Genomic DNA, 26,281 nt, shown 5'->3' on the forward strand with positions numbered 1-26,281 from the left:
AGGATAAAACTCTGACACAAAACTTTGATGTCTGTACACCTTTAAGAAAACAACATTAAGCGAATAAGTTTTCGCCGACGTGAAATGACTTCTTGTGTGGCGCAATTTTTCTAATAATGAGACTCTTGAGAAAGGTGAGGGGTCGGCATGTATAAAAGTAACACCTAGGCTTTGCAAGGGCTCGACGGCATGGATGGCGCAGGCTTGATGAGTGTCCCAAATGGTCGTTGAGTATTCGATCACAACAATGTTCTCTGTTTCGGTCAAACGTTAATATATTGTTTTAATGTAATTTTTCCAACGTAAATTTATGGCCAGTATATCCCAAACGTTATTTAAACAATGAAACACCATACATGCAACTTTCTTCAAAACATTTCAAAGCAAGCTTGCAAAGCCCATACAGGCGCAATGTTTAGCGCTTCGCAAATATCAACAACTAAGGTGACACTTGAGCATTATAAACACTAAATGAAGCATGCAACTTGCCAGCGAATGAATGCCACAAGAGCAAGCTTATACAGTCATCGGTCCCATGAGTGATACTGCGGGAGGTGGTTCGTTATCGGCTGCGGAAGGTGGTTCGTTCGAAACCAGCCGCCGGACACCCACCGGTAAAAATGGGTGCAAGCGCCCCCCGGCCTGGCGCCCGGCTCTCACAGGGGTGTGCGCTTGGAAGAGGCTCCGCGAACCCCGGAAAAATAGTTTCGAACACTTCAGCCTGCAAAGGTGGTTCGAGTTACCGTGTTTCACGGGGTTCAAAACTGAAAACGAGTCGTGTCCTGCACACGCGAAAACTCAGAAAAGCCTTGAAGTTTCAAGTGCGAAACGCTCTAAACCAGCGTGTCAAAAGACGTGAAAGTTCACTGTCACTGATGAAGTTCACTTCTCAGAGAATCACTGCAGTCCTGGGCAAGTCCGGATTTCCGGCCCACCACTAAGACTAGTTAGTGGTGGGTCCTTGGTTCGTTGGTATCATCTCAGCCCGGTCGAGGTCCACAGCTCCTGTCTCTATAGAAGGTTGCTTCTCTGAGGTACGCTCTAGGAGAGATGGGATTCAAGACGAAGAATAGACTAGGAATTTATCGTGCATATTTGCAGGGAGTATAGAATATCCGCAACAGCACATGAGAAAGACGAACAGAAATCCTCTGAGACGGGACTCGTGGATAACGCGACCTCTGGCAAACTGCATAGTGTCGCCGTTCTATACAACTTTGTGCACAACGTCATTCTTAGCTTCAGTTTCGGAACAAGTGCCATTGGGCTTTTCCTTTACACGTCCGTGCCGGTTAAACGCTTGAACAAATTACTTAATTATGGTGCCGCGCTTATCCAACTGGGCCACAGTCCCGTGTGCTGTTTTCTTTCGCTTTGGATTACGAGCCCCCTTCCATGTCTTACGTCTGCACCGGTCAGACATATGCACGTCTACAGGGACCTCTGTCAACGGTCATTGAGCCGATTAAGCTGGAAACGGACTCCCTGACGTCTTCGGCATCTCTCACCAGAGTTTCCGTGCTTTTCTCCCATCAGTTAAATGAAGTTTAATCATCAGTGATGACTAAACTTCACTTAGAGCAATTTGTTGCTGCTAGGCACCCGTTCCTGCATTGCACGTCGTCGGCATCGTTGTCGGCGTAGTCGGAGAAACGGGCGACCTGCCAGCCATCAGGCAGTAGTAGGCAGTATAGTAGTAAGGATCAGCGCCACCTGCCATGGCTAGCAGGTGGCAAAGTGGAGAGATTAAAAATTCCCTCTCCACGTTTAAAGGAAAGGACAGTCGGTGAAAGGGTGAAAGGCAGCAGGCGGCGTTGTGGCTTGGGGGAGTTTGATAAAGCCACTTTAGGGAGAGAGAGGGTAAAGAGCAAGGAAGCGCGGAACCGGAAAGTGGCCGAAGTTGTCTTCCAGATCTCCTAAAGATAGATTCGGTTTGGTTTGATTTTTGAGGTTTAACGTCTCAAAAAGACTCAGGATATTGGAGACTCCGTAGTGGAGGGCTCCGGAAATTTCGACCACCTGAGATTCTTTAACGTACACTGACATCGCACAGCACACGGGTGCCTGTCTTTCCGCCTCCGTTGAAAATGGCCGCCGCGCGGAGTCTAAAAAGAGATTCTGACTATATATAGCCACACTTTTTTTTTCACTAATCGGTGCGTTGGTATCGAAAGACGATTTGTCCCCGCCTCGGAGTGAGGCCAGTTTAAGGGGAGGGGGTCCGCCCCTCATGTGCTATAACTTTCGCATACCATGGAGGAATTTTTTTAACCAAAAAATTCCAAGAAATACGTGGATAAAATAGGCGCAACACTTTCTCCCCCCTCCCCCACCCCCATTCCTCCCCCTCCGATAGCGAACACAAATCCACCACTGCCTCGGAGAGTATTGTTACATATCAATGGTTGGAGAACATACTTTTGAAGAAGGATCGAGCCACCGAAAATCGACATAGGAGTGATCCACCTCCATACCAAGGTCAATCCTGTTAAATTAACGACTCGGGTGCACTTACTGAACACCTCCGTAGAAGAGCAAATAGAGGGAATAGCGAGAAAAATGCGCGAATCAACCAAGCAGTATTTTAAGGACGTTAAGACCATCGGATTATACTGGTTATTTCAATTTCGTCGCGTGGTGAAGCAGACTGACCTTTCAGTGGTCTGAGAAGGCTGGAGACGTGGTTTCGGAATGCGATTTGGGAAGAACGCTTGCGTAGTAGGGAAATGGCGAATTTAAGAAGCTATGAACAATATTAACTTGACTAGCTGATGAAAAAATTTCGCAGAGCTTGCACCAGCCGTACTTTGGTTTTCGGACCCACTGAAAAGGGATAAATTATGAAGTTATGCAGAACCTTCTGAAACATTTGCGTGACTCTATGAATGCCTGCTGAATCCGGTGTTACTCTCAGCAATTTTGTTTAAGTGCGTGAGATTAAACCGACAAAGCAGCTATCGCTGAAGTCTTCAGTGATCGTTTTCTTTCTTTTGGGGATGAACATTGGGGATGAACATATAAAGAGGTGAACATAACGAAAAAATATTTTTAAAACGTTTTTGCGTAGATTCAATACAAAGGACGTTTTTTTAGAAGGTCCACTATTAAAAAACAAACAAACGAGGGGACTGGCTTTAGAGGATTTTGGCCCTGGGGCTATGTTGGGTGCTACTGGTGCTACTGCGGACACCGGATAGGAGGCAGACTGTTTCAGTAGGGCGACAATAAACTATAAACGCTGATTAACCTTTTACACTTTTATTTTAGAGAAATGTATTGGTCATAGCTCGCGTTCGCAGTGCTTCAAGTCTGGCTCCATCGTATGGGAGCCCGTAGTGATTCGAGCACTGGTGGAAAGGGAAATAAAGAGGGACAGAGAGAACAGCTGGTGGCCTGTTTTGCAAATATAGTTGTATACAAAGGAGAGAAATCATTATTTTTTCCCGTCTCAGAAAACGTGTTAACTGTTCTTATAGAGAAGAAACGATAGAGAAGTCTTCCAGTTAATATATACTGACAGGAATAAAAAAAAAGGGTTGCCTGCTTAGAATTCCGACAATCCTTATACGTTCAAGAGCAAAAAGTCCCAGACCCCCCCTCCCCCCCACCCTTCCCCCTCCCCAAGACCCACCTGACTTTAAGCCCTGCGAGTTTGTCCTACAAATAGTATAGCCGGGAACAATATTTAAAAAAAAAATTGCAGCTCGCATTACAAAGCCCAATCTCAACCTGATTACGGATTTACATCGTAACTCAGCCAGCGTGGTGTAATCGCTCCACCCACAGATTTCGTCACTCTACTTCGACCGTGGCCTTGCTGATAGTCGCCGCGTCGGTACCCAATGCGCACAGTCATTGTTCTTGCAGCCCGGCCTCAAAACACGCATTCGCCAAGTCATCTATGCCGGGAGCGCCGCTGGCGCTATGCTATTGGGTAAGACCGCCTTGTAAGACCCGCTACTATTTTTCTTAATTTTTTTCGTGGCTATACTATTTGAAGGACAAGCTCCAATTCTTCATATATAACATAACCCCTAAAATGAAAATTAAAGACATTAACGAACGCATTTAGTTAATTAGCGAACTAATTGAAGCCTCTTACCTGGTGCCACCATATCCCTCAGTATAGCCCCAGGACTAGAATTAATCTAAAGTCAGTTTTCCTTTCTTTAAAAATTTGGTTCTTCTAAAGAAAAAAAAAAATAAAACACCCAGTATACTTACAGAACGGTTTAAAAACTGTACTTATTCGCAATACACTATGCTCCGCTTCATACATCAAGTGCAACACTGCCAAAGCTAGAGCCCTTATTTGCGCTCCCGGCATCCGTGATGAAAAATAGTGCCATGCTCTTGACGCGAGGAAATAATAGCTGCTTTATCTACAAGCTTAATAAATCTTACATTTGCCATCAACTCCACAAAAAGCACCTTTTTAAGGAGAAAAGATTGGATTCGGTGAGTTTGTATGTTTTGTATGTCGTTTTCGTTCGTGTCACGTTTTCACTGCCCCGCAACCCTGCCAGCGGTGCCCTTCACGCAGCGCAACGCAGCGATCTCGGAGCAGATTTTTTTCTATACGGTCCGCGCTGCGAAGACGTCCAGGCACGCGAAGCAAGTTATTGCAAACGTGTATGCTCAGAATAGAGCCCGTTTCCGCAGAAGCCACTCGGCCACGAAACGAGCGCGTAGTGCTACGCTTTTTTCTCTTTTCTTGCGGACTACTTGCGTAGCTTTCGCTGCATTGCAACTGATGTAGTGCCCCGCTCATGGGTAGCATATTATGGATGAGCACGGGTTAACAGCTTCATGTGAATGCCTGAGTGTGGCAGTTGTACTTTATATAAATAACGTTATTATAACGTTTCGGTGCGACTTGAAAATTCCTTCTTTTTTTTTTTTTGTTAACGTGTGCACCGCTTAATAATGAAAACCCACATATGGGCAATACTTTCAGGCAGCACAGAGTGTAGTTCTAGACTAAATTTGCTGTAGAAACTGTGCCTTCACATGGTGGTAAATTTGGTTCTACACTGTGTAGCAGTTGAAGTAGTTTAAATTTTGGTGCGCTACATTTTATTTTGCTTGCCATGCTGATTACCGATGGCAAATAACTATTTCACGTGCTACACCTTATCACCTTCGCACCCATACGAAGGTTGTGGTTATCATGAATATGAAAATGGCGCGTATTAACTACAGTCAATCAACGCCGTTAACTCAATAACTTCTACTTCAGTTAAAAGCTAATGGAACGCTTTTGTTCAAAGTAATTCACTTGCTATCTTCGTGCATGCAAATCTCCGGGAATTAACGCCCCTGACACTTGAGGTCACAACACGTCTCCACCTGGTTTGTGTGTGTGACACCAGTTTCGCAAGTTCATTCTACGCCGTAACAGCAGCGACAGGCTTAAACAGTGGTGGGTGGGTGCCATTGGCTGTTTTGGCAAGGCTTTGGCAACAGGGTGTCGAATCGGAATTTTTTCAGGTTCGGTTCCGGTTCGGGTTCACGCCTTTAGGGTTCGGGTTCGGTTTCCGCTCCGGATACACATTCCGTTCAGGTTCGAACCGGTTCGACCCTGCCCGAACCGGTTCAAATGGGTTCAAACGGGTTCAGAAAAAAAAAAAAAAAAAAAACTTCGGGTGTGTTTTTACCCCACTTTTTTAATACTGAGTTTTCTTTCCTGGTGCACAATAAAAACTTAAAATTCCCATAGTAATTTATATATTGTTTTTGTCATAAACTGTGACGTGCTACAATTGGTTGTATAGACGTGAGCAAAGTATTCTTAATGAGTGACCGATGATTAGATGAGGATGAGAGCAAAATACTGATTATTTTCATTGGAACATAACCAACTAAAGCTGTCATCGCCGAAGGTTAAAAGAAAATGTTTCCTGCCACGCTTTTCAGGTACACAAAATATCAAATTCGTTTTAGTTTAAAGCAAAGCCTCTATTATTACATGTGCTATGTTCCGCCCGGCTCCCACTAAAAGACTTTGAAATGAGATCAAGGTCGAATCAAGCACATGCACCCCAGGACTAAAGATATATATGCCATATGTGTGATTATATATCGCAAAGCAAGCGGACGCTTTTGCATTTCGCGCTTCTGGTGAGGTAAAGCGCAAAGGCATCGGCGTGCTGTGCTCCGAAAGGATCTGACAAAAGTCTCCTCCGCCACGTATGGGTTGTTGGAGTCATTATCGTATATGCCGGAGAACCGGATTAATTAACTATCTCACCCTTGTAGCCGCGAGGCGATGCTGCGATGCGACCAACATCTTGTTGCATGTCATGGTTGCCTGCATAGGCGCGCTATATAGTTTCTATCTTTGAGGGTAGACTTACTGGTATGTTCAAACATAATTTACCACAAGCATGATATGAAGTCATGGCTGCTCGCAAGTATTTTAGGATGTGCTCAGTAAATGCCGCCAATATTTTTATCTGCCAGCATAGAAAGATCGAATGACGAGGACATTGCCGAGTGTTTTTGAAGTCATAGAGTTCGATTATAAGACAAGGATGTACTTTAGTCCAGGAAATGCTCTCTCGACTCTGACTTGCGTAGATGGCAGATCAAGCGCTACTGTAGCTAGCGATTAGAGTTCTGGGCGCCGAACTTCTCCTCTTCCCAAAATTACCAAATACTCGAGTGTATGATTTTCTAGGCACCTTTTCAAAATGCGTAGGACAGGCTCTGGACTTGTTAAATTTAGAGAACTGCCGCTATCTCCGAGTCCTTTCAGGCAGTCATCTCTTTCTATAAGACACTGTTCAAGCTCGTCCTCAGCTTGTAAGCTCTTAGGGGGAACACTGTTGATGCTTGTTGATTTGATTGCCGCTGGCGACCCTACGAAGCCGCTTCCATGTGGTGACCAAAGGCTGTTTTGCTCGACACCTTTCCTCGCTGGTAAATGTACAGTGACATTGAGGGTCTCACTCTGCAGTTCGCCGATTGCTCAATTACTTCCATTCCCTCTTCAGTTTTTTTTTTTTTTTTTTTCCTTAGAGCCTAGTCCTTCGGTCCGCATACCGCGTCCCTCTCCCTGCGTTTCAAGGTTTTTGTCCTGATCTCTCTCGTCGCCGCGCATCCCGTAGACCAGGTTATTCATTACTTACGTTTTCTCTCAAGAATGCACTCCTACTTTTCATTGCCACCTTTCTAGGCTGTTTTAGATATTCACATCAGTGATGGCGGATAAGGCGATGAAATGCATTCGGTATTTCGACACCGTATACTTGTGCGAGCCGAAGCAATAGCACATCAAATAAAGCCTGTGAATTAATACTTTTGCCAGTAAATCTACTTAGTTCCTGGCTCCACCCAGTTTTCAACTTTGTACACCGGAGCTTCATTTTTCACACAGTCTAACTTGCCAAGGGAAATAAAACAAGCAGACATTGCTAGGGACAAAAATAAGAGAAGATAAACGGAGAAATCGACTTATGGAACTATCATTGTGCAAAGTAATTCAGATACAACTCAAGAACAGACCGGTAAATTGGTGCCCAAGGCTTCTTTCTCACCATCAAGGTCGGCTTATTCTCAAGTCTCAGTCAACCGATTTCGTATATCTTCTTCTTCTTGGGGACTTTGGGATATTCACGGGGGGGGGGGGGGGGGGGGGGATACCGGACACGGGTTATGCCGGCCTAATGTCGCGGCGGCACTCTTGGTTCGTATATGCTTGCGTCACATCGCATACGACTGCTATGCACGTGCCATGGCCCAAGTGACTCATTGCGACGTCGTTGAAAAATAAGAAAATAAAATGGCACGCGAAATTATTTTTTTTAATGGATTAGATATATCGTTTTTGAGTTGTACATGGTCATATGCTTATTCATCTAAATATGTAACTCAATTCACGAATTATCTGCTATTATTTTACTGCCTAGGAAGGCGTTCGAATGGGCAACTTTCTCGACGAGCAGCGCCATGGCGTAGTGCAGCAGCGGTCCCCTGTGTTCGGTATGAAACGGTAGCCGGACACCAGAGATTGGGGTTATGCAAGCGGCAATATATTTTCGTTTGTTCTTTACATCTTTTTCCAAAGAATTATTTTTTAATATTGTAGGGGCTGTAGGGGCGTCGTGCATTTGTTCTAGAACGGCAGAGCGTAGGTGTTGGGGAACGACCAGCAAGTGCCCAGCGCCATCAGGTCGCATGTTGCGGCGGTATAGCGTATTCCCATGAAGGAAGAACAGGGCGAGGGAAGAGACACGGCTGTGTGTGCGGAGGCGGTCGATAAGAGAACTGAGGGTTGGGTCCAAGCGCTGTTCGTCGGCTATGTGGGAAAAGTCCGATATAGAGAAGACACAGGGGTCCGACTCGTGGTCAGTAGAGGAAGGGGGATCGACGGGATAACGGGACAGACAGTCTGCATCCTGGTGGAGCCGACCTGATTTGTATACAACGGAAAAGGTATACTCCTGCAAGCGCAGTGCCCAACGGCCGAGGCGGCCAGTAGGATCCTTGAAGGAAGAGAGCCAACATAAGGCGTGGTGATCGGTAATTACAGTGAATGGTCGGCCAAACAAGTAGGGTCTGAATTTTCCAACGGCCCAGACGAGAGCCAGGCACTCCCGTTCCGTAATTGAATAGTTCTGTTCCGCTGATGGCAGGAGACGACTGGCGTAGGCAATCACGAAGTGTTGGCCGCGTTGTCGCTGTGCAAGAATGGCACCAATCCCGTGGCCACTGGCGTCGGTGCGAAGTTCCGTCGGGGCAGACGGGTTGAAATGCGCCAACACAGGAGGATTGGTGAGAACAGCGATGAGGGTGGAGAATGCGTTAGCCTGCTCTGGTCCCCATGAGAAAGGAACGCCTTTCTTCAGGAGATTGGTGAGAGGACGAGCAACAGCGGCAAAGTTTGGGACGAACCGGCGAAAATAAGAGCACAGGGTGAACGGGGAGATGGAAAAGCACTGACAGCGCGAACTTTGTCGGGATCGGGTTACACGCCGGTGGCATTCACCAAATGACCAAGCACCAAGTTCGCGGCGACCAAAACTGCACTTCTTTGAGTTCAGTTGAAGTCCGGCACGGCGGAAAAGTGCGAAGATGGAAGAAAGGCGACGAAGATGGCTTTCGAACGAGGGCGAGAAGACAATCACGTCATCCAAGTAACATAGACAAGTCGTCCATTTGAAGCCGCGGAATAAGGAGTCCATCATTCGTTCAAGGGAACCCAGAGGATGGAACTTAAAATTGTAGGGGTAACATTAAGAGATAGAAAGCGTGCAGAGTGGGTCAGAGAAATAACTCAAGTTACCGACATTCTAGTGGAAATTAAGAAGAAGAAATGGACATGGGCAGGACATGTAGTGCGAAGAGAGGATAACCGATGGTCGCTTAGGGTAACAAACTGGATTCCAAGGGAAGGAAAGCGTAGCAGGGGGCGGCAGAAAGTTAGGTGGGCGGATGAGATTAAGAAGTTCGCAGGGGTCAAGTGGATGCAGCTAGCACAGAACCGGGTTAAGTGGAGAAATATGGGAGAGGCCTTCGCCCTGCAGTGGGTATAATCAGGCTGATGATGATGATGATGATTCGTTCAAACGTAGCAGGGGCGTTGCAAAGTCCAAAAGGCATAACCTTAAATTGGTAAAGACCATCGGGTGTGACAAAAGCTGTCTTCTCGCGGTCTTGTTCGTCAACAGAAATCTGCCAGTAGCCGCTACGAAGGTCGATAGAGGAAAAGTAGCGGGCTCCATGTAAACAGTCCAAGGCATCGTCTATTCGCGGCAGCGGGTAAACATCTTTCCTTGTAATCTTGTTCAGATGTCGATAGTCGACGCAAAAGCGCCAACTGTTGTCTTTTTTTCTAACGAGCACGACAGGAGATGCCCAGGGGATGTTCGAAGGTTGGATGATATCGTTGGCCAACATCTTGTCGACCTCCTGCTGGATGACTTGGCGCTCAGAAATGGACACACGATAAGGCCTCCGATGTACAGGTTTTGCATCGCCGGTGTCAATGCGGTGAGTCACAACTGATGTTTGGCCCAGAGAACCGGCAGCAAAGTCAAAAATGTCGGAGAATTGATAACAAAAGGTTGTGCAGGTCCTGAGCGTGTTCGGGGGTTGAGGTCAGAGGCAATCATTGCGGAAATAGGGTTGGTAATTGTGGTGGGGAGTACGGGTGTTGGAAGGACGCTTGAATGTGGGCCAGGAGTGAGTGCACAAATGGTGCAGTCTGTGAGGGGGGACAAGGTAGCAAGGGATATTCCTTCGGGGAGAACTTGGGGTGACAGACTGAAGTTCAGGATAGGAAGGTAGGTGCTGTTCTGTGTAACGCGTACGATGAGATGAGGAAGAACGACGTTGCGGTCAAGAAAGACCTCGGTGGTAGGGCAAGCAACATAGTCACCGTCAGGCACAGGCGGGAAAGGTGACAGAGGTAGGTAAACAGCAGAGTCAGGGGGCAGGCGAGCGAACTCGGTGGAGCGAAGGCGGGGTGTAGATGGAGGATTTTCTAAGCAGACAGGTAGGTCCAAACGAAGAAGGCCGCTGGAGCAGTCGATAAGGACAGAGTGGGCCGTTAAAAAGTCAAGGCCAAGGATCACATTGTGAGGGCACTGGTTGAAAACGGTGAACAAAGCAGGGATGTGATGACCGGCAATGGTGACTCGGGCAGTGCACAGCCCAGTGACGGCAGCAGTACTGTCATCGGCAACACGAACGGTGGGCGAAGCGGCGGGGGTCTGTACTTTCTTGAGGCGGCGGCAAAACGATGAGCTCATGATCGAGGCTTGGGCACCAGTGTCAATGAGGGCAGAAACGGGAACACCATCCACGAGCAGGGAGAGGAGGTTACAGGGCGAAGAAATGGGCAGTAGAGGATTTCCAGGTCGGGGTACCAATGCAGGTCACCTTCGGGAGCTGCATTGGCTAGTTTCCCGTGAAGCGGCCGGCAGAGGACGGCGGGGAACTGCGGCTAGGAAAAGGTGAACGGGAACGGCGGGCTGGCGGGGAAGGAGAGCGACTGGACACAGGAGGAGGCGGAGTGGTATCGGTGCGGGGCGGCTCATAACGAGGCGTGAAACGGCGGTGACCGTAATCGGAGTAGCGGTCAACGTAAGGAAAACGTCGAGGTGGTGATGTCCAGCGGCTGCGGCAGTGGCAAGAGATGTGGCCAACACGCGAGCACGTGAAACAGATCAGCCTGTCGTCAGGGGTGCGCCACTCATCAGGATTGCGGCATCGGTAGCGTGGCGTGTAGATGTTGCGGGGCGTAGCGGTGGCGACCATGGGAGGAATGGGGCTCGAACTGTGGTGTTCCACGGTGTGGCTATAGGGAACGCCCAAGTTAGCAACCTCTTGACGAACGACGGCTTGAATGAGGGATATCGTCGCTAGGTTACTGTCCGAGGAGGGCGGGTTGGATGCAGCAGGAGCGAGCGCTTCCAGTTCACGACGCACGATGCGGGTCACATTTTCAGTGTTGGAAGGCTGCCTTAGGGTTGGCAGATCCTCGCACGTGGAGCTAGGGGCAGTGTTGGGGAGCCGATTGAAGCGATGTGCAATGCGTTTGTGTTTGGCCTGCTCTAAATGTCGACAAACCTGCAGAACGGAGTCAACCGTAGAGCAGTCCCGACAGAGTAGAAGATTGAAGGCATCGTCGGCTATGCCTTTGAGGATGTGCCCCACCTTATCAGGTTCTGTCATGTCTGTCGACTTTTCGGCAGAGGGCCAGTACGTCTTGTATATACGTAATATAAGGCTCGGTAGATGTCTGGGCACGTGTGGCGAGGTCCCTCTTGGCGGCGAGTTGACGGCCAACCGGTTTTCCGAAGAGGTCACGGAGTTTTTGTTTACAAACATCCCAAGAGGGTATATCTGCTTCGTGTGTTTCGAACCACACGCGTGCCGTGCCAGTAAGGTAGAAGATGACATTGGCCAGCATCTGCGTGGCGTCCCACCTGTCGTGCTGGCTAACACGCTCATAAAGCGAAAGCCAGTCCTCGACGTCGACCTCATCTGTACCGCAGAATGGGCCAGGGTCACGGGGGTGGGTTACGACGATAGTTGGAGTTGCAGAGGTTGATGGAGCCGCGTTGGTTGTCATCGTGACGGTTCCGAGGTGACGGCCACTGCGGAGATCCAGCGTCAGATTGTGTCGAACCCACGACCTCCACCAAGATGTTACGGGGATGCTGAATTCGACGCTAAGACTTCGGTAGCTGTGCAGAATCCACTCTCTCAGCGTCGTCCTCTTTCTCAACGCTTCGTCTTGCCCGCGTTCCTCGATCGTTGTCTTTGTCAGTGAGCACATCACTTTGGTCTCGCGCTTCCCGGTAACAATATAGTTGTGATGTTTGCGGTTTGTAGTGGTGAATTGGAAATAAGCGATCAGAGCGTTTTACAGGCAGCGATAAAAGAAAGAATAGTGAAGGTAAGTTGCCAGCAAAAGTGGGTCAGAACGACAACGCGAACCGGTTCTGAACGGTTCCACCGATTTGTTCCGGTTCACTTCCAAGATGGCGGAAAAAATCGGGTTCGGTTCTGGTTTTCGGTTCAGTTCCGGTTCCAGATTGACACCCTGTTTGGCAAGGTCAATGGTATTTCGTAAATAAAACAGCATTTTTCGCCCGAACGGGGGCTCGAACCCCGGACCGTTAGGTTAAAAGCCTAACGCTCTACCGACTGAGCTATCCGGGCGCACATGAAGTGAGGTCAAAGCTACCTTCTACAAAGTAAATTGCCTCAAGAACAATGTAGATTAATTATTCATATATTGTTTTTACGAACTTTCACTCATTATGTTTTATTTTTCTGTAGTTAACAAGTTATAATTTTATTTACGCATTTGTAGTTTGCAGCAGTACACTGACCTTGGCAGTAGCATGGCAGTAGCCATACAGTAGCTGCTGCTAGCTGCTAGCTGGGCGCTAGGTCTAGCAACACTGAACGTAAACGCCGATCGGCGGCATCAGCGTGTATAGCGTGTGGTGGTGTGGTGGTTTCTGCGGGAAATGTGAGCTTTCTGTGAGCGAATATAGTTACACTCGTTGCTTGTTGCCTATCTTCATCGTTACAGCTTGTGACCATAAGAAATCCCGTGCCAACAGAATGCGAACCACTGAGCTATTACATGGAAACGGCCGACGACCTGCCGAGCCACCCATCCCGTTTCGGCAATTGTTGCCCATGGAGTTGAAAGACAAAGTCTCTGGAAAATCGAATAAACAGAAAGGTATGCACTAGTGATGCATCATTTTGCTTTAAATACTTTAGTAGAACAGTTTGTAGCCAACCCTTATATCGCGTTTTCCACGCCTATCGTTCAGTTGTAACCTACTTCTCGGCAACCTTCAAAGTTCCTTCAATCTCCAGTACCGCTGGTTGGTTCGTTTTCCCCAGAATTCATCATCAAGGTGGAATGTTGTGCTGTGTTATAGTGTAGTTGAGTTCACATCAGTGCTTACCTGGCTTGTAACTGCCGTTGATCATCTGCTAGCCCAACCTTTGTATCGGCACCTTCCGTAAATGCGAGATAGGTAAAATGCACCGTTGGTCATTATCGGTTACCCTTTCAGAGCAGACAGTGACAGCACTTCAGCCTACAGGCTAACTTCGCCTTCCGAGAAGCGTTTCGTGTTCTTGCTTGTAGCTATTTGCCTTTTTCATATAATGGAAGTCACAGACGTGCACACGCATCATTGCATGTGTTTCATTAGCAGTTACTGTGCTAGCTTTGAGCTTTGCCAAACACTGTACACAAAAGCAGTCCCTAGACACTGGGTCAAAGCATAACTGAAACTTTGTAATTGCGGTGTGGCGATATTCTAAAATAAAGCTAATGGTGGTTGCTGCTTTGTCAACTGCTGACGTACACGTCATTCTCTTTGCAATTACAGATGTTTCTTGTTTGCCAGAGATGATGACCTTATTCTCCTGTTTGGCAGAGAAAAACTATGATTCTAATAACTGCTTGAAAGAAGCCAAAGAATTTCAAGGCTGCTTCAACAAATTCTTGGTAAGTGAGTGCTTGTATACTAAAAAAAGTGTTTAAGACAGCTAACTGCAGGAAGTGGGCAGCATTTACCGGCCAGCCCTAGCTGTTGTTTTTTACCAGTGGGCCTTGTGTGTCAGGGTTTCCATTATCTTCTTCATATCCAACTGTGCGGGTTAGTTATGTACAGTATTATTAAGGTCTATGCTGTTTGGAAAGTTTCTACTGTGAATGATTTCAGCTTACCTGAATCTTGTGTAAAAAGAAATCACTGAGGTTCAACCCGGCTGAATCCAGTTTACACAGCGGACGCTCGATTAAGCATGGTCAGACACAGTATGCTATGGTTTAACTCTTCCGTGGCTGTCTGCGAATTTCAAGGAAATGCAACTGAAGCACTGATTCCAGTTCCCGACTCCTACATGGTTGTCTGGGAACCTCAAGCACACCGCAGTCAGATGTCAAGGGCATTTTGAAGGGTGGAGTCTCAGGAAGCAAGACAGGTGGGCAGTGGTTGGCTGTGGACAGAAAGGGTAGACAGGGGACTAGAAGGCTGTATGGCATTATGTCAAGTAATGTATAAAGTTTGCGAGGTGTGTGAAGTAGGAGGAGGAGTGAGGCAGCAGAAGAAGTGAGCATGCCGCACATGTGAAGAAGATGAAGCAGGTAGAACCGGCTCTTTGTGCCACACCTGAAGTCAAATTATCACACCCGATGACCTTGGCGAAACATGGTGTATTGGAGCTTTCGCTCCAAAATTGTGCTATCTAGAATAATGCCTCTTGGCTACACGGATGCCTAAGACATGGAAGAATGCAGCCATTGTGCTCATTTATGGGAAGGTAGAATATAATATACAGGAAATCATCTATAGTAAAACATTTGTCAAGGTAATTGCTTATGGAGTGATAGAACAAGTCCATATTTAAAACTGGTACTCCTGAATACAATGCATTGATGCCATCTTTCTGATGACATCAATGCAAGATACTGGGTTGAATCCGGGCCAGAGCAGCCACATTTTGATGAAGGTGAAATGTAAGACTTCCTATCTGCTGTGAAATGGCACAGCATTTTAAATGGTCTAAATTAATGGGGAGGTTGCTGCTAGGTGTCTCTCATTACGAAGGAAAATGAAAATACCTGTCGCAAGGGAGACAAAACTTCTGTTATTCAATGCATGTCTGCAGAATAAATACTACAGTAGCCTTCATTTTGCTGAAGCATTGTCTTGGTAAGCAACATAGGATCTGAGTTACAACAAGCCATTGAGGACATAAACATGCAGAGTGCTGTGATAGGCCTGAAAGAGGCATTGATGCCATGCTATGCTATGCTGTGGTGTGGTATGGTATGCTGGGTTTGACATCCCAGTGTGACAGTGGCTATGAGGGCTCCATAGTGGTTGACTCTGGTAATTTTGACTAGCTTGGGTTCTTTAATGTGTACTGACTTTGCACAGTGCATGGGCACCTTGCATTTCACTTCTACGGAACATGGTCGCTGCACCAATGATCGAATCCATGCCTTCGAGCTCACCAGTCAGATGGCCTAAACAGTGAACCACCACAGGGGTGCTTCAGAGGGCTCATCAGTGCCAGTGCCCGTAGAGAACACATGCATACTTCCAGAAGCTCAAGTGTGCCAAAATTTGGTCAGACCTCAGTTTTCGTGGCAACGTTTTATTTTTAAGTGATGGGAAAAAATGTTTTGAGGAGTTGTTTTTTTTTACTGAAACTTTACTCTTGTTTTTTTTTTTGCAAAGCAGAGATAAATGCAGAGGAGAATTGTCGTTTTCACCATGTCGCTCTTTGTCGTCATCTCCTGAAAAAATTTTGCAGACCATCGAAATTTCATCCGCAACAGTTCCTTGCTTTTTCTTTCTTTATTTTTAGGACATAATTTTCATCCATATGGAGAAGATATTTTGCATTTTTACAGACTATGGAAGTGTGCGCATTTTTTATGTGCATTTAAAATTTGCGCTAAGTTTATCTCGTATGGCATGGCTACTCCTGGTTGCTGGCTATTATAATGATACTACCCTCTTCCAGCTACCAGTTGACCACTTGTTTGACTGTGTACGTATGCACTGATTTTCTTGGACCAAAATGAGCTTGAATGATCTGAAGTTCTTTTTTTATTATTGTTTGCTTCAGCTGTATTGCTGTTCTTTTTTTATTTCCTTTTCTCATTGAGCGTGTTCCAAGTGATCAAGAAGAAATTAGAATTCCAGGTCATTGTCGCAGACATTGAACTCTTATTGTACACGGGTGCACCCTCTCTGCAGAAATCTCATGCCTTTGTCCATCCCTCTCCCCCTCCCAGATTTCGATAATCACATTTGTGCATAACCTGCTGTCTAAAAAAGGCGGTTTAAAATAGAAGTGTATGGAACTGCGCTGTAAAATTACTAGAGGAAATAGCACTGGAAATTTTCTTTTCAAAGGCTTCCTGCCTACACAGATAACAGAAACCGACTGTGTGAGAGAACTGCAGATAAAAGCATCGGCTGCATTCTTGGCCAGCAGATCAGCAAAGAAGTTTTTGGCCATCGCACTGGATTGGCACTGCACTTCAATGGAAAATGAATGAATGTGCACTTTGCAATGGCGGCTGTAAGACAGAGTGCCATGATAGCATTCCAAAATGCTTTATCAAGAGTGCACATGACGCTGTGGCAGAGCCTTCGGCAGACATGAGCTTTTTACGTACCTAGCATAGATATTTTCCTCTCGTTTAGTTTTCATTTACTTTTTACTTATTTTGAAGAAAATAAGTTAGTTACACTAGAGTGGCACATTTTACAAGGTTTAATTACGTTGCAAAATCACTTATGCAATGGGTCAACAATGAGTGAGGCATGGAATAAACTACTGTGCTGCATTTTATACAGACATTGATTCCAGCATTTTAATGCTTCCTTTTCATTTTTTGTGATTCCTTTATTTCAGTTCCTTTTTTTCTGTGTTATACAAATGGGAGCTGGATGCCTGCGAGCTATTCTTCAGCAGCTGACATCATTTTTAGGTGTTTTCTTCAAAATTGCTTGAGCAGTTTTCTATTTTATCTTTTTTTTTTTTTTTTTTTTTTGCACATGGCAGTGAACAAAGCTTTGCTAGCAGACAATGTTTGAGAATGAGGTGGAGCCTTGCATACCATGAAACATGCGTGTAAAGTAGAGGAGTCATGCTTTAAAACATGTAAATGCATTAGTTAGTGACACATTGTCTTGCCATGCACTCAATTTTTTTCCTTTGAGTGTAACTCCAGCTCAGTTGCCAGCCATCTGCAGCATGTATGTCAAGAATACCGACCTGTTTCGGTTGAAATTAAATTTTTAAATTTGGCTTTATTTTTTTTTCCGGTCCGAAATGTTTAGCCCCTGCTTAATAGCAAACATGCAAATTTGGCTTTATTTTTTGGGGGGGTACGAAATGTTTAACCCCTGCTTAATAGCAAACATGCAATATGTGGAGACTAGTTTTTCACTTGCTAAAAAGGTTCCTTGGTATTTGTAAGCCAACTAGTCATAGTAAATCATTGTATGAGCGGGCCTAAAGCACGCATAGGAGTCAGTTGAAGGTGGTCACAGCTAACACATTTGTGTGTTGACCACTCAAATGTGCCTGCTTTGCACAATTTCTTGCTAATATCTTTTCTTGCTTGGTGATATCTTGATTTGTTAATTAGGTGTGTAGCCAGTTATATTCTCTTTTTTTTTTTTTTTTTCTGGAAACCGTAGCTGTTTGAATTCATAAGCAGAAAGAGAAAAGGCTGAGGAAGAGCAGAGAAGGATGTTTACCACATTGATGTTCAATTGGCTTCCCTGCATTGATGGAAGAGAAATAAAGGGGTGAAAAGATGGTGAGGCAAGAAAGATGCCCAAATAGCACACACACACTGTAATCCACAAGGTCTGTAAATTCTGTAAATGGTCCCAAAACTTGTGGACTTGGGGTATTGTGGCAGCAAGCAAAGGTCTTTGTGTGCCATTGAGTAGCAAGATCATGGTCTCAGTTATAGTCTGCAAGGATCATCTTGTGTTGAGATGGCTTATAGCCATTTGCTGGACCAATTATGGGATCCCATAGTGAGTACAGAGGCAGAGAATGTGCAAATGAGAACAAGACTTAAAGGGACAGAACACTGGAATTTAGGTCTCGATTTTTTTTCGCCGTAGTGGAAAGATTGATGTCTAAAATGTTCGATTCCATAATGGTTTTGTTAGAAACGCTGTAGAAAATGTTTACCGGGAATTTTACATCAATGAGTGCGCCCGTTTTTATGTAGTCCGATGCTGGAGATCATGAGCAGCGACCGTGATGACGACTGGCGGTCGACAAAAAAGACGTACCGAAAACAAATACAACTTTCACTCGCCAGACAGTAATCAGACATTTTTTGCGTAGAGTACCGTCCTTTTCAGTTTCACACTCAATGCTGTTATGGCACAATAACGCACGGCCTCATCGACGAAAGTTTTAGTAGGCAATGTCATTGCTTCATTCACAAAATTACAAACACTGTGGCGTCATCTAGTGACAAAATCTGAAAGCACACCTCTCGCAGTGCGAAAGCAGGAGTGGTTTTTATTTAAGGAAGCACTGGAGAGAGCGCAAAATATAATAAATTATGGCAGGCACTCCTAGAAGAAAAAAAAACTGTGCGCAGTTACGAAAATCAGCGATATTTTGCTGACATGTAGTCATGTGGGGGGCTACACTGAAAGTACTAGGGTTTCTCCGCTAGATAGCGCCTCGGCTGTTTTTATGCGATTTTAAATGGCAAATTAAAATTTTGTAAAGCCTCTTTTCTTTGATATTGTAGTGCTCAATCTGTACTATATGAGGCAAGATCTTTTCATCTCCACCATAATCTCATGACATATTTTGGCTAATGTTCTGTCCCTTTAAGCTACAGCTATAACAACAAGGTATGGTTTGGTTTATGTGGTTTAACATCCTAAAGCAGCTCTGGCTATGAGGGATGCCAAGGTGCTTCAGGGCAGTTTTTAGCATTTGGCTTCTCATACATTGTTCTACCTATATACTTTCAAGGCAATGACTATAGGAGTTATTACAGCAGCAAGACAGGTGCTGTTATGAACTCGCATGGGAGCAAAATCTAAATGCTGTTATGAACTTGCATGGGAGCAAAATCTAAAGTGCCACCATTACTGTACAAAGAAGCACATTAAGCATGGGAAAGCTAACACAGCAATAACCGGAGCTAGCTGGTGGTTATGAGTGGAGATACCGTGCCTGACATACTAACACAAGATGTGCTCAAAAATGGCAGACAAACGAATTGCATACTTTCAGCTAATTTCACTAATGGTATGACACTTTCTATGAAGAAACAGAATCACAGCTAAGTGGGAAACATGACAAATCAAATTTGCAAACAAAAGAGCCACCTATCTGCCTATCCACTGCCAACCTTGGGAATGAACCAACCATTCAATTTCACTGTCTTTGAGAGTTACTGATGCTATGCTGATATAGCTTTCTGTTATGGTGATCCTTATGATGAATGCTTCTTAACTATCACTCAGGTATGATATCTCCCCTTTGGAAAAACTGCCAGTTATTATTTAGTGACACCTAAATACCCTGCAACGAGCTTGTAGAATCTACATAACTATGTGTAAAGTGGATAACTTATTCCATGTTTTGTACACTGTGTAGGTTTCCTTGCATTGCTGAGTGTAAGCCGGTTCAGAAATGCATTGTGTCATGTTGTCGAGAAAAAAATCTGAAAATTTCTGGCTGCACATTTATGCTAAATTATTTTCTTCATTGTGCCCAGCTGTTTCCACAATGAAAAACCAGCTGCAGTAACTTCACTGCATGAAAGAAAAAAACAGTGACCACACAAAACAGCACTTCCTAGGTGTTGCATACAGTTCGGCAGCATCAGTCTCTCTTGATTTGAAAAAGTGACTCTTATCTCTGGACATGAAGGTGCTTTGCCATTCTGTCTAGCAGGTACCTCAAATATAGCCACCATCAATTATTGCCTGATTTCCTGAATACAGTGCTGCACTATTAGAGAAAAGTTTTGAACAGTTGGTGTCCACAAATGTAGACACTGTACCACAAGTGGATAAGCTGCATTCAGCTGCCATTAGTTGATACAACTCCCTAACCAGCAAAAAAGGATGCTCGCGAGATGGGAAACGAATAACAGATACTGCATAAGTTTTTTTTATTTTTTTTTTTGGGGGGGGGGGATATTTTATCTTGTTAGTTCTCACTTTCCTGATCACATTTTTGTATGAGCATTTAAACTACTGCAGCATTCAAATCATTTGCAGCCCCGTCGTGGTGGTACAGTGGTTAGGGCGCTCGACTACTGTGTCCAAGGATGCAGGATCGAATCCCGGCCGTGGCGGCCGCTTTGCGATGGAGGCGGAAAGCAAGGCGCCTGTGTACTGTGCGATGTCAGTATTAAAGAACACCAGGTGGTTGAAATTTCCGGAGCCCTGCACTACGGCGTCTCTCTGAGTCGATTTAGGGCGTTAAACCTCATAAACCAAACTAAATCATTTGCAGCTAGTTTTGTCTGAGAATATGCCCTACCCAGCATTAGAAAGCAGCCTGTTGTTGCTGAGGTGTGTATGAGGTGCCAACCATGTGCACTTTTTAACCTTGCAGGAAAAGAATGCACAGTACAAGGCTACTGGCTCCCTGGGAATCTTGATTCCAGGCTTAAAAGCATCGCAGCTGACTTCCCAACAAGCTAACACACTTCTGAAGAAATATCCCCTCAAAAACTTGTTAAAGAAGGTACGGTAACTTGTCATGACCTTGTATCGCTAGGAAGTAATAAAAGAAGATGTTTGATTTCACCACCATTTCCATTGTTCGCATGCTCTGTACGTGCACGGGCCGGCCTGGTTCGCGGGCCTGGGCTGGACCAGGCTGGATGCACTGATCCCGAGTACACACAACTTTTGCGAAAGCGCGAATATGGCCATGGTGTGGTAGGCGTCACGAATGCACAGCATTAAATGTGTTCTTGCGTTCTGCCCACGTGAGAGCGTGTGAGTTCTCTCCCGACGTCGATCCGCATTTCCACCAACGACCGAGCAAAAGTGCCGCTTCATGGCTCCCGCTTCAGTCACAGCGGAGCTGATGTTTCAGCAAGGTATTTTAGGTATCCGTTCCGAGATTCGCGCTAAGTTGTCGGCTTTCACGCGCGTCTGTTTTGGCTTGTTCCCGGTCTCCACCGGGACATGGCACCAAGTCAAAGCATCTGCGGTACTTGAGGTGATGTGGTTTTCGCCCCAGACAGTGCAGCTGCGGTGCCTTGCCGGCGCCGTGAAAGACACACGGTGAGCTCGTCTCGAGCTCACCGAGTACCTGGCCACAGAATCAGCCTCTTGCTCAGAACTTAAGCCAGTGTGCTTTTGGGGAGGCAAGGAAGCCGTGTACCGAAAACTTGCTCTTCTTGCTGAGAACGTATTAGCAGCTATGGGTCATTCCAGCCACAAGTTAGAGAAGCGAAAGAAACTTGAGCGCTGCCGGATTCTCGATCCCGGAGCGCCGCAAATGCCTCAAGCCTTCAGCAATGCAGAACTTGTGTTTGCATTAAAAACTCGGCATTTTAAGATCTTAAGTACGTCATTCGTAAAGTATTTCTGTATTGTCGCTTTCAACTCCAATTACAGCAGGTCAGGCCAGGCCCGGCCCTTTTGTCTGAAAACGGCCTGGCCGGTCTCGGGGCCATTTCAGTGTCAGGCCGGGCTCGGACCGAAAATTTAGGCACGCGAACACCTCTACTTTGTACCTTATGCATTGTTCGAGAAAACGACATGCCGCGCGTGATAAGGAGTAACACGGAAATTTGAGCTAGTCGGTTCATCACCAGCGCTGCAACAGGAGACAGGGAACATCTTGTTCCCTGTCTCCTGTCGCTGCGCTGATAAAAGTGATGTTGATAAAAGGGCTTCATGGTAAAATGCCACTTGTGCATTCTGCTGAAATTACCTAAACTATAGGGTTACAATGATAGATTACATGCATGTTAACAAAGCGGCGAGTGAGCAACCTCGTGTGTAGCTGAAACATTACTGCTTCGAGGTCTTGAAAGAATTCAATAAAATAACTATCGAATAGCGAGCTTTAGAATAGAGGGATCCTATCGATTGTTGGGATAAGGGAATAGCGGGCACGAATGCGCACGCACAGAATAAAAGCCTCACCCACTGCCCTTTCAGCGCAGCAATCTGCGCGTCTGCATTGTCGCGTCGCAGTTACCATATCCCCCTAACCGATAGGGTCCCCTATTTTCTAAAGCTCGCTAATAACTATAGAATTTAAAATTTTTTAGGGGTGCACTTAAGTCGGCTTAGGTACAATAATGCGAAAGCATTTCTCTTACTGGTGCCGATTACGTTGCTGTATGTTCGTTTCTCTATGCTTTTGCTGTTTCTGACACGTGTTTTGCGCAATAAATCGAGGGTAATTGAAGCTCGAGTGGCTCGAGGCTCATTTGCTGCTCCCTCCGCGTAAGTACAGTACTGTAGCGTAAGACCGCTGTGCTGTGGTGTTTTGTGTCAGCCTCGATAGATGACGCAACGCGTCTAGTGGGAGATCCATTGTAATTTTGTTTTGAATTTTGTATGCGCAGATTCCGAAACATTTCGTTGCCCGCCATAACCTACACTCTAGAACAGGTTTTTGCCATTTTGTTCATTTCTTTACCTTTTTTTTTTTTTTTTACTGTCACTGTTCTCATTTCCCTCAGCGCCTTCCGGAGTCCTTACGCTAGCCAAGGGGAAATACAAACGCGTTCTCTTGCAGTCAGCGTAGCGTAGTCTGCCAGAGAAACGCGTCTGACAGCCAGCCTATAAGCGTAGTCTAATAAGGAAAGTCCACGTAGCGTAGTCGTTTGCGTGCTCGGCTGAGGAGCAGTAGAATTGGGGTTTGACTCCTGGCGGTGAAACGTTTTTTGTTTTTTTCTTAAGTGTCAGTTCCTGCGGACACATTTGACGACAGGCTCTGTCCACACCACTCGTGAATCAATAAATGCCTTCGCATTAATAACTAGCGGTAGTACTATGTTAAATGCCTTTGTTATATATCTCACATACTCATTGACGTACATTCGTGAGCTACCCTAAAAGTCTTCCAGACAGATATGAAGATGGTTTAAGCAAGCCGCACCAAAGTGCCTGCGTGGTCTAAAGTAGCCTGTCTGACCCGGGATCCAAGAGTACCATCTCACCCATTCGTCTCAAAGGAACTGCTCGATTTGGCAGCTCCTACCTTCTCTGCCATGTCATGTGGTATCGTGACGTCACGCAACCCGACGACCAATCAGTGCTCAGCCGTGTCACCTGTCAGAGGCATGCTCGTGGTTTTCCGCTCCCAACTCCTTAATCAAATCTCCTCCAGAAGATCCGGCGTTGTCGGCATCGGAGTTAGCGAAAAATCCAGGAAATTCCTCTGTCAGGTGACCTTGCCGGGCATTGATTGGCCGTCGGGTTGTGTGACGTCACAAGTTCACATGACGTGGTCGAGTTGGCTGGAGCTGTCAAATCGGGCAGCTGTTCTGAGATGGGATCGAACCCTCCGGGTTCCCTTGGATCCCGACTCTGACACATCACCCGCAAGCCACGAAGGTCCGTTTGTACAGCGGCGCTTATATCTATACGTCCAGCAGTTTTACGCATAACGAGGTAGCTTACGATGATTGTATGCTAATGAGTATGTATGAGATAACGAAGGTACAAATTAAATTATGGGAACAGTGGTTAAGCGATCGAGAAGTAAGGTGCATTTACACGAACCAGGATCCGCAACATCTCCACTTGTAGCTTGCTTACGTAACAAGTAGGGCTAACCCTGCAGGTCGTTTTATTCCGCATCCGCAATTAGTTTCACACACACACACGCACTGACACATACACATGCTAGGTTTTGTGGATATAGTGCGGATCGTATCAACTTTATGGCATAGTGCATATCACACACATGTAAGTGGACGGGGATAATGTGCGAGTATATAGAGCGCGTTGCACTAATCCGCCAGGCAAATTGATATAGACGAAAGCGGTAAGTAGACTCAAGCGATGCATATAATGCTCCCAGGATGGTAGTGTCTGACCCTTCGCGTGCACGGCGGCTTCCCTTGCAGATGTGACAATACGCAACGCTACCGTTTCGCGAGTTGTTGGAATACTTGTAAACGGTGACGCATTGGTTCAACCAGGTACGTTAGGAAATGTGGTGCGTTGCTGACGCATTCACGTAAGCTCAAATTATGAGGGACGCTTCGAAGGGCTGGGAGCTTTCCGAGACACGATCGCCCAACCGCAGCCCCGCCGCCTCCCTTCCGGCGCTCTCACACACGAGGTGATCTCACCCCATTTCCAACGACAGTTTTTACTATAGTCACTATAGTCGATCGGATACAATAACTCAAGGACAAAACGCCCCTCCAAAGAGGCACTCTGGGCAATGGCGGCGACCGATTGCTATGAAATTGTGATTATACCATTATTCGACAGGTGCCTCCGTGAAATTCGATTAATCGCGACGTCACGACGAATTGGTCGAAGGCACCGGCTGGGGCATATTGAGGGGCATAGTGCGCTTTGTCCTTGGGCTGTATCCGACTAATGTTGAAGGTTTTAAATACTTAGTCTGCTCAGAAATCATTCTTGCCCACCTCTTGTCAAGTCCATCATCTCCATGCCTCCACTTTTGAAAATTTTCTTTTGAGGGACGTTAAGATTTTGACTCCACCCTCTCACCTCACCAGCCAACGAAACTATAGTATTCATGCAATGTCGCTACCGGAGGAAATTTCCTGTGCCGCGCCTTATCTGCCACGCCTTAGTACCCCGAGTCTGAGCCCATCACAGGAACCAATTTTCTGGTATCGTATCTTCGTGAAGCACCCGACTGTGTCTGTACTGCAAGTCCAACGTTCCGACCAACGCATGTAGCTTGATGGGCGTAAGGTGACAGAAAGGTGACGATTGTTTACTAGGACGGCATGGCCTTTCCACCGAACACGGCGGCTCTTGAGGTGAAGCAACGAGGGCTGTTTGCCAGTCAAGCCGCCTGTGCTTGGACGCCGGGTCCGCGTTGCCACACGGTGAGGCACTGGCAGAATGGGCGACGAGTTGACGTGTTCCGTGCTCGAGAGTGGTTCGATCCTCTCGAACCTGGAAGCAATCAGATTAGTGGCACGGAAGGGGAGACCACTGTTTTCCTTTGTTAAAAGTCAGCACATGTCCGCCGTCGGCTTCGTCCGACGCGCGTGGTGGCAACGGCGGCCCCATATCAGCACTCGAGCGTGAGGGCCAAGGCTCTCGCTAGCAGCGACATCCGATACACGGGCATCGTGAGGGCGCCCAGCTCGCACTCCCCAGCGCGCATATAGATAGGCGCAGGCAAGAGACAGCTTGAAAACGGACGAGATATATCCAGAGATCGCGCGCGACTCCCACCGGAGGACACAGTCGCGCCGGCATCATGTCGCCTTCAGCTGCGCTCGTCCTGCTGGTCTTCGCCTCTTCAGCCGTTCTGGTTGTGTCGGCGCGGGCGAATGATCAGGGTGAGTGTTGCAGGCTGAGCCGGCCGGTAAGCAGATATATTTCGGAGACGGAAAATCTGCACCAAGCTTCAAGTGCAAACAACGTATACGAGTTTGGCTGCATATACATGGACTCGGTGTCGCGCTGTTCGAGCTTTTTTTTTTTTTTTTTTTCTTGCGGCGTTGCAGATAATCCTCATATTTGATTGATTCTTCCGTGGTTGAAATTGCTGCAGTTTTGGTAACAATACATGCTGCCAAAAGGAAATCACTTAGCCGGGGTACTTCTTCAGCCTCGAGTGGGAGCAGTACTGCGCTTTTGTGTTTAGCTTTCACCTGCGCGGACGTACAAAGTTCTAGTCACTTGAACTCTGCCCGGAGACGTGCGTGACAGTGTTTGGTTTCCAACAAGAACGATAAGTCCACTTCCTGATCGCATTTTCAACGCACCTAATCTTGTACAGTGACATTGTAATCGTCCCCTGGTGAAGTCGAGAATGACAGCGGGGAAGTGGGGAGCCCGTTCTCCACTTCTTAAACGAGACATATTTAGAATGAAAACCGCAACGGCTCTTATTCCTTCGTCGCAGCTTAAAAAAAATTAGAGGGTATCTCTGGTGCCTCTTCAGAGGAGAATGGCGAAACCCTACCCTTCCTATCCTATCATTTACCTCTCATCGTTTGCCTCTTAATGGCGTTCGTTGCAGTGCTTCATATAATTATAATTGGTTTACAGGAAAGGAAAGGCGCAGTATCTATCAC

At 46.4% G+C, this 26,281-nt stretch overlaps 2 protein-coding genes and 1 non-coding gene across 5 annotated transcripts in view; 2 read left to right on the top strand and 1 right to left on the bottom strand.

The window, feature by feature from the left end:
* Positions 1 to 12,599: 12,599 nt before the first annotated feature.
* TRNAK-UUU (transfer RNA lysine (anticodon UUU)) lies at positions 12,600 to 12,672 on the bottom strand. Its single transcript has one exon. It is a non-coding gene; the product is annotated as a tRNA-Lys (tRNA).
* A 198-nt stretch (positions 12,673 to 12,870) lies between these two features.
* Positions 12,871 to 20,825, top strand: LOC146202070 (uncharacterized). Of its 2 annotated transcripts, XM_084587914.1 has the most exons (4): positions 12,871 to 12,988; positions 13,052 to 13,207; positions 13,872 to 13,990; positions 20,626 to 20,825. In XM_084587914.1, exons 2-4 carry the CDS (start codon positions 13,084 to 13,086, stop codon positions 20,764 to 20,766), a joined length of 384 nt encoding a protein of 127 aa, XP_084444040.1. In that variant the 5' UTR covers positions 12,871 to 12,988; positions 13,052 to 13,083; the 3' UTR covers positions 20,767 to 20,825. The 2 variants fall into 2 exon arrangements, with proteins under 2 accessions (XP_084444040.1, XP_084444039.1); XM_084587913.1 differs by having other exon boundaries at positions 12,911 to 13,207.
* A 4,530-nt stretch (positions 20,826 to 25,355) lies between these two features.
* Positions 25,356 to 26,281, top strand: part of LOC146202071 (uncharacterized) — an 11,878-nt gene continuing 10,952 nt past the window's right edge. The window contains exon 1 of one of the 2 annotated variants that reach the window (XM_084583924.1): positions 25,356 to 25,540. In XM_084583924.1, coding sequence (XP_084440050.1) covers positions 25,459 to 25,540 — 82 coding nt within the window. In that variant the 5' untranslated portion in view covers positions 25,356 to 25,458. The remainder of the gene's footprint in view (positions 25,541 to 26,281) is intronic. The other variant, XM_084583931.1, reaches the window with a different exon arrangement.

This window comes from Amblyomma maculatum, chromosome 1 (genome assembly GCF_055883805.1).
Source record: "Amblyomma maculatum isolate TAMU_Amacu chromosome 1, ASM5588380v1, whole genome shotgun sequence".
In the NCBI taxonomy this organism is placed as follows: domain Eukaryota; kingdom Metazoa; phylum Arthropoda; class Arachnida; order Ixodida; family Ixodidae; genus Amblyomma; species Amblyomma maculatum.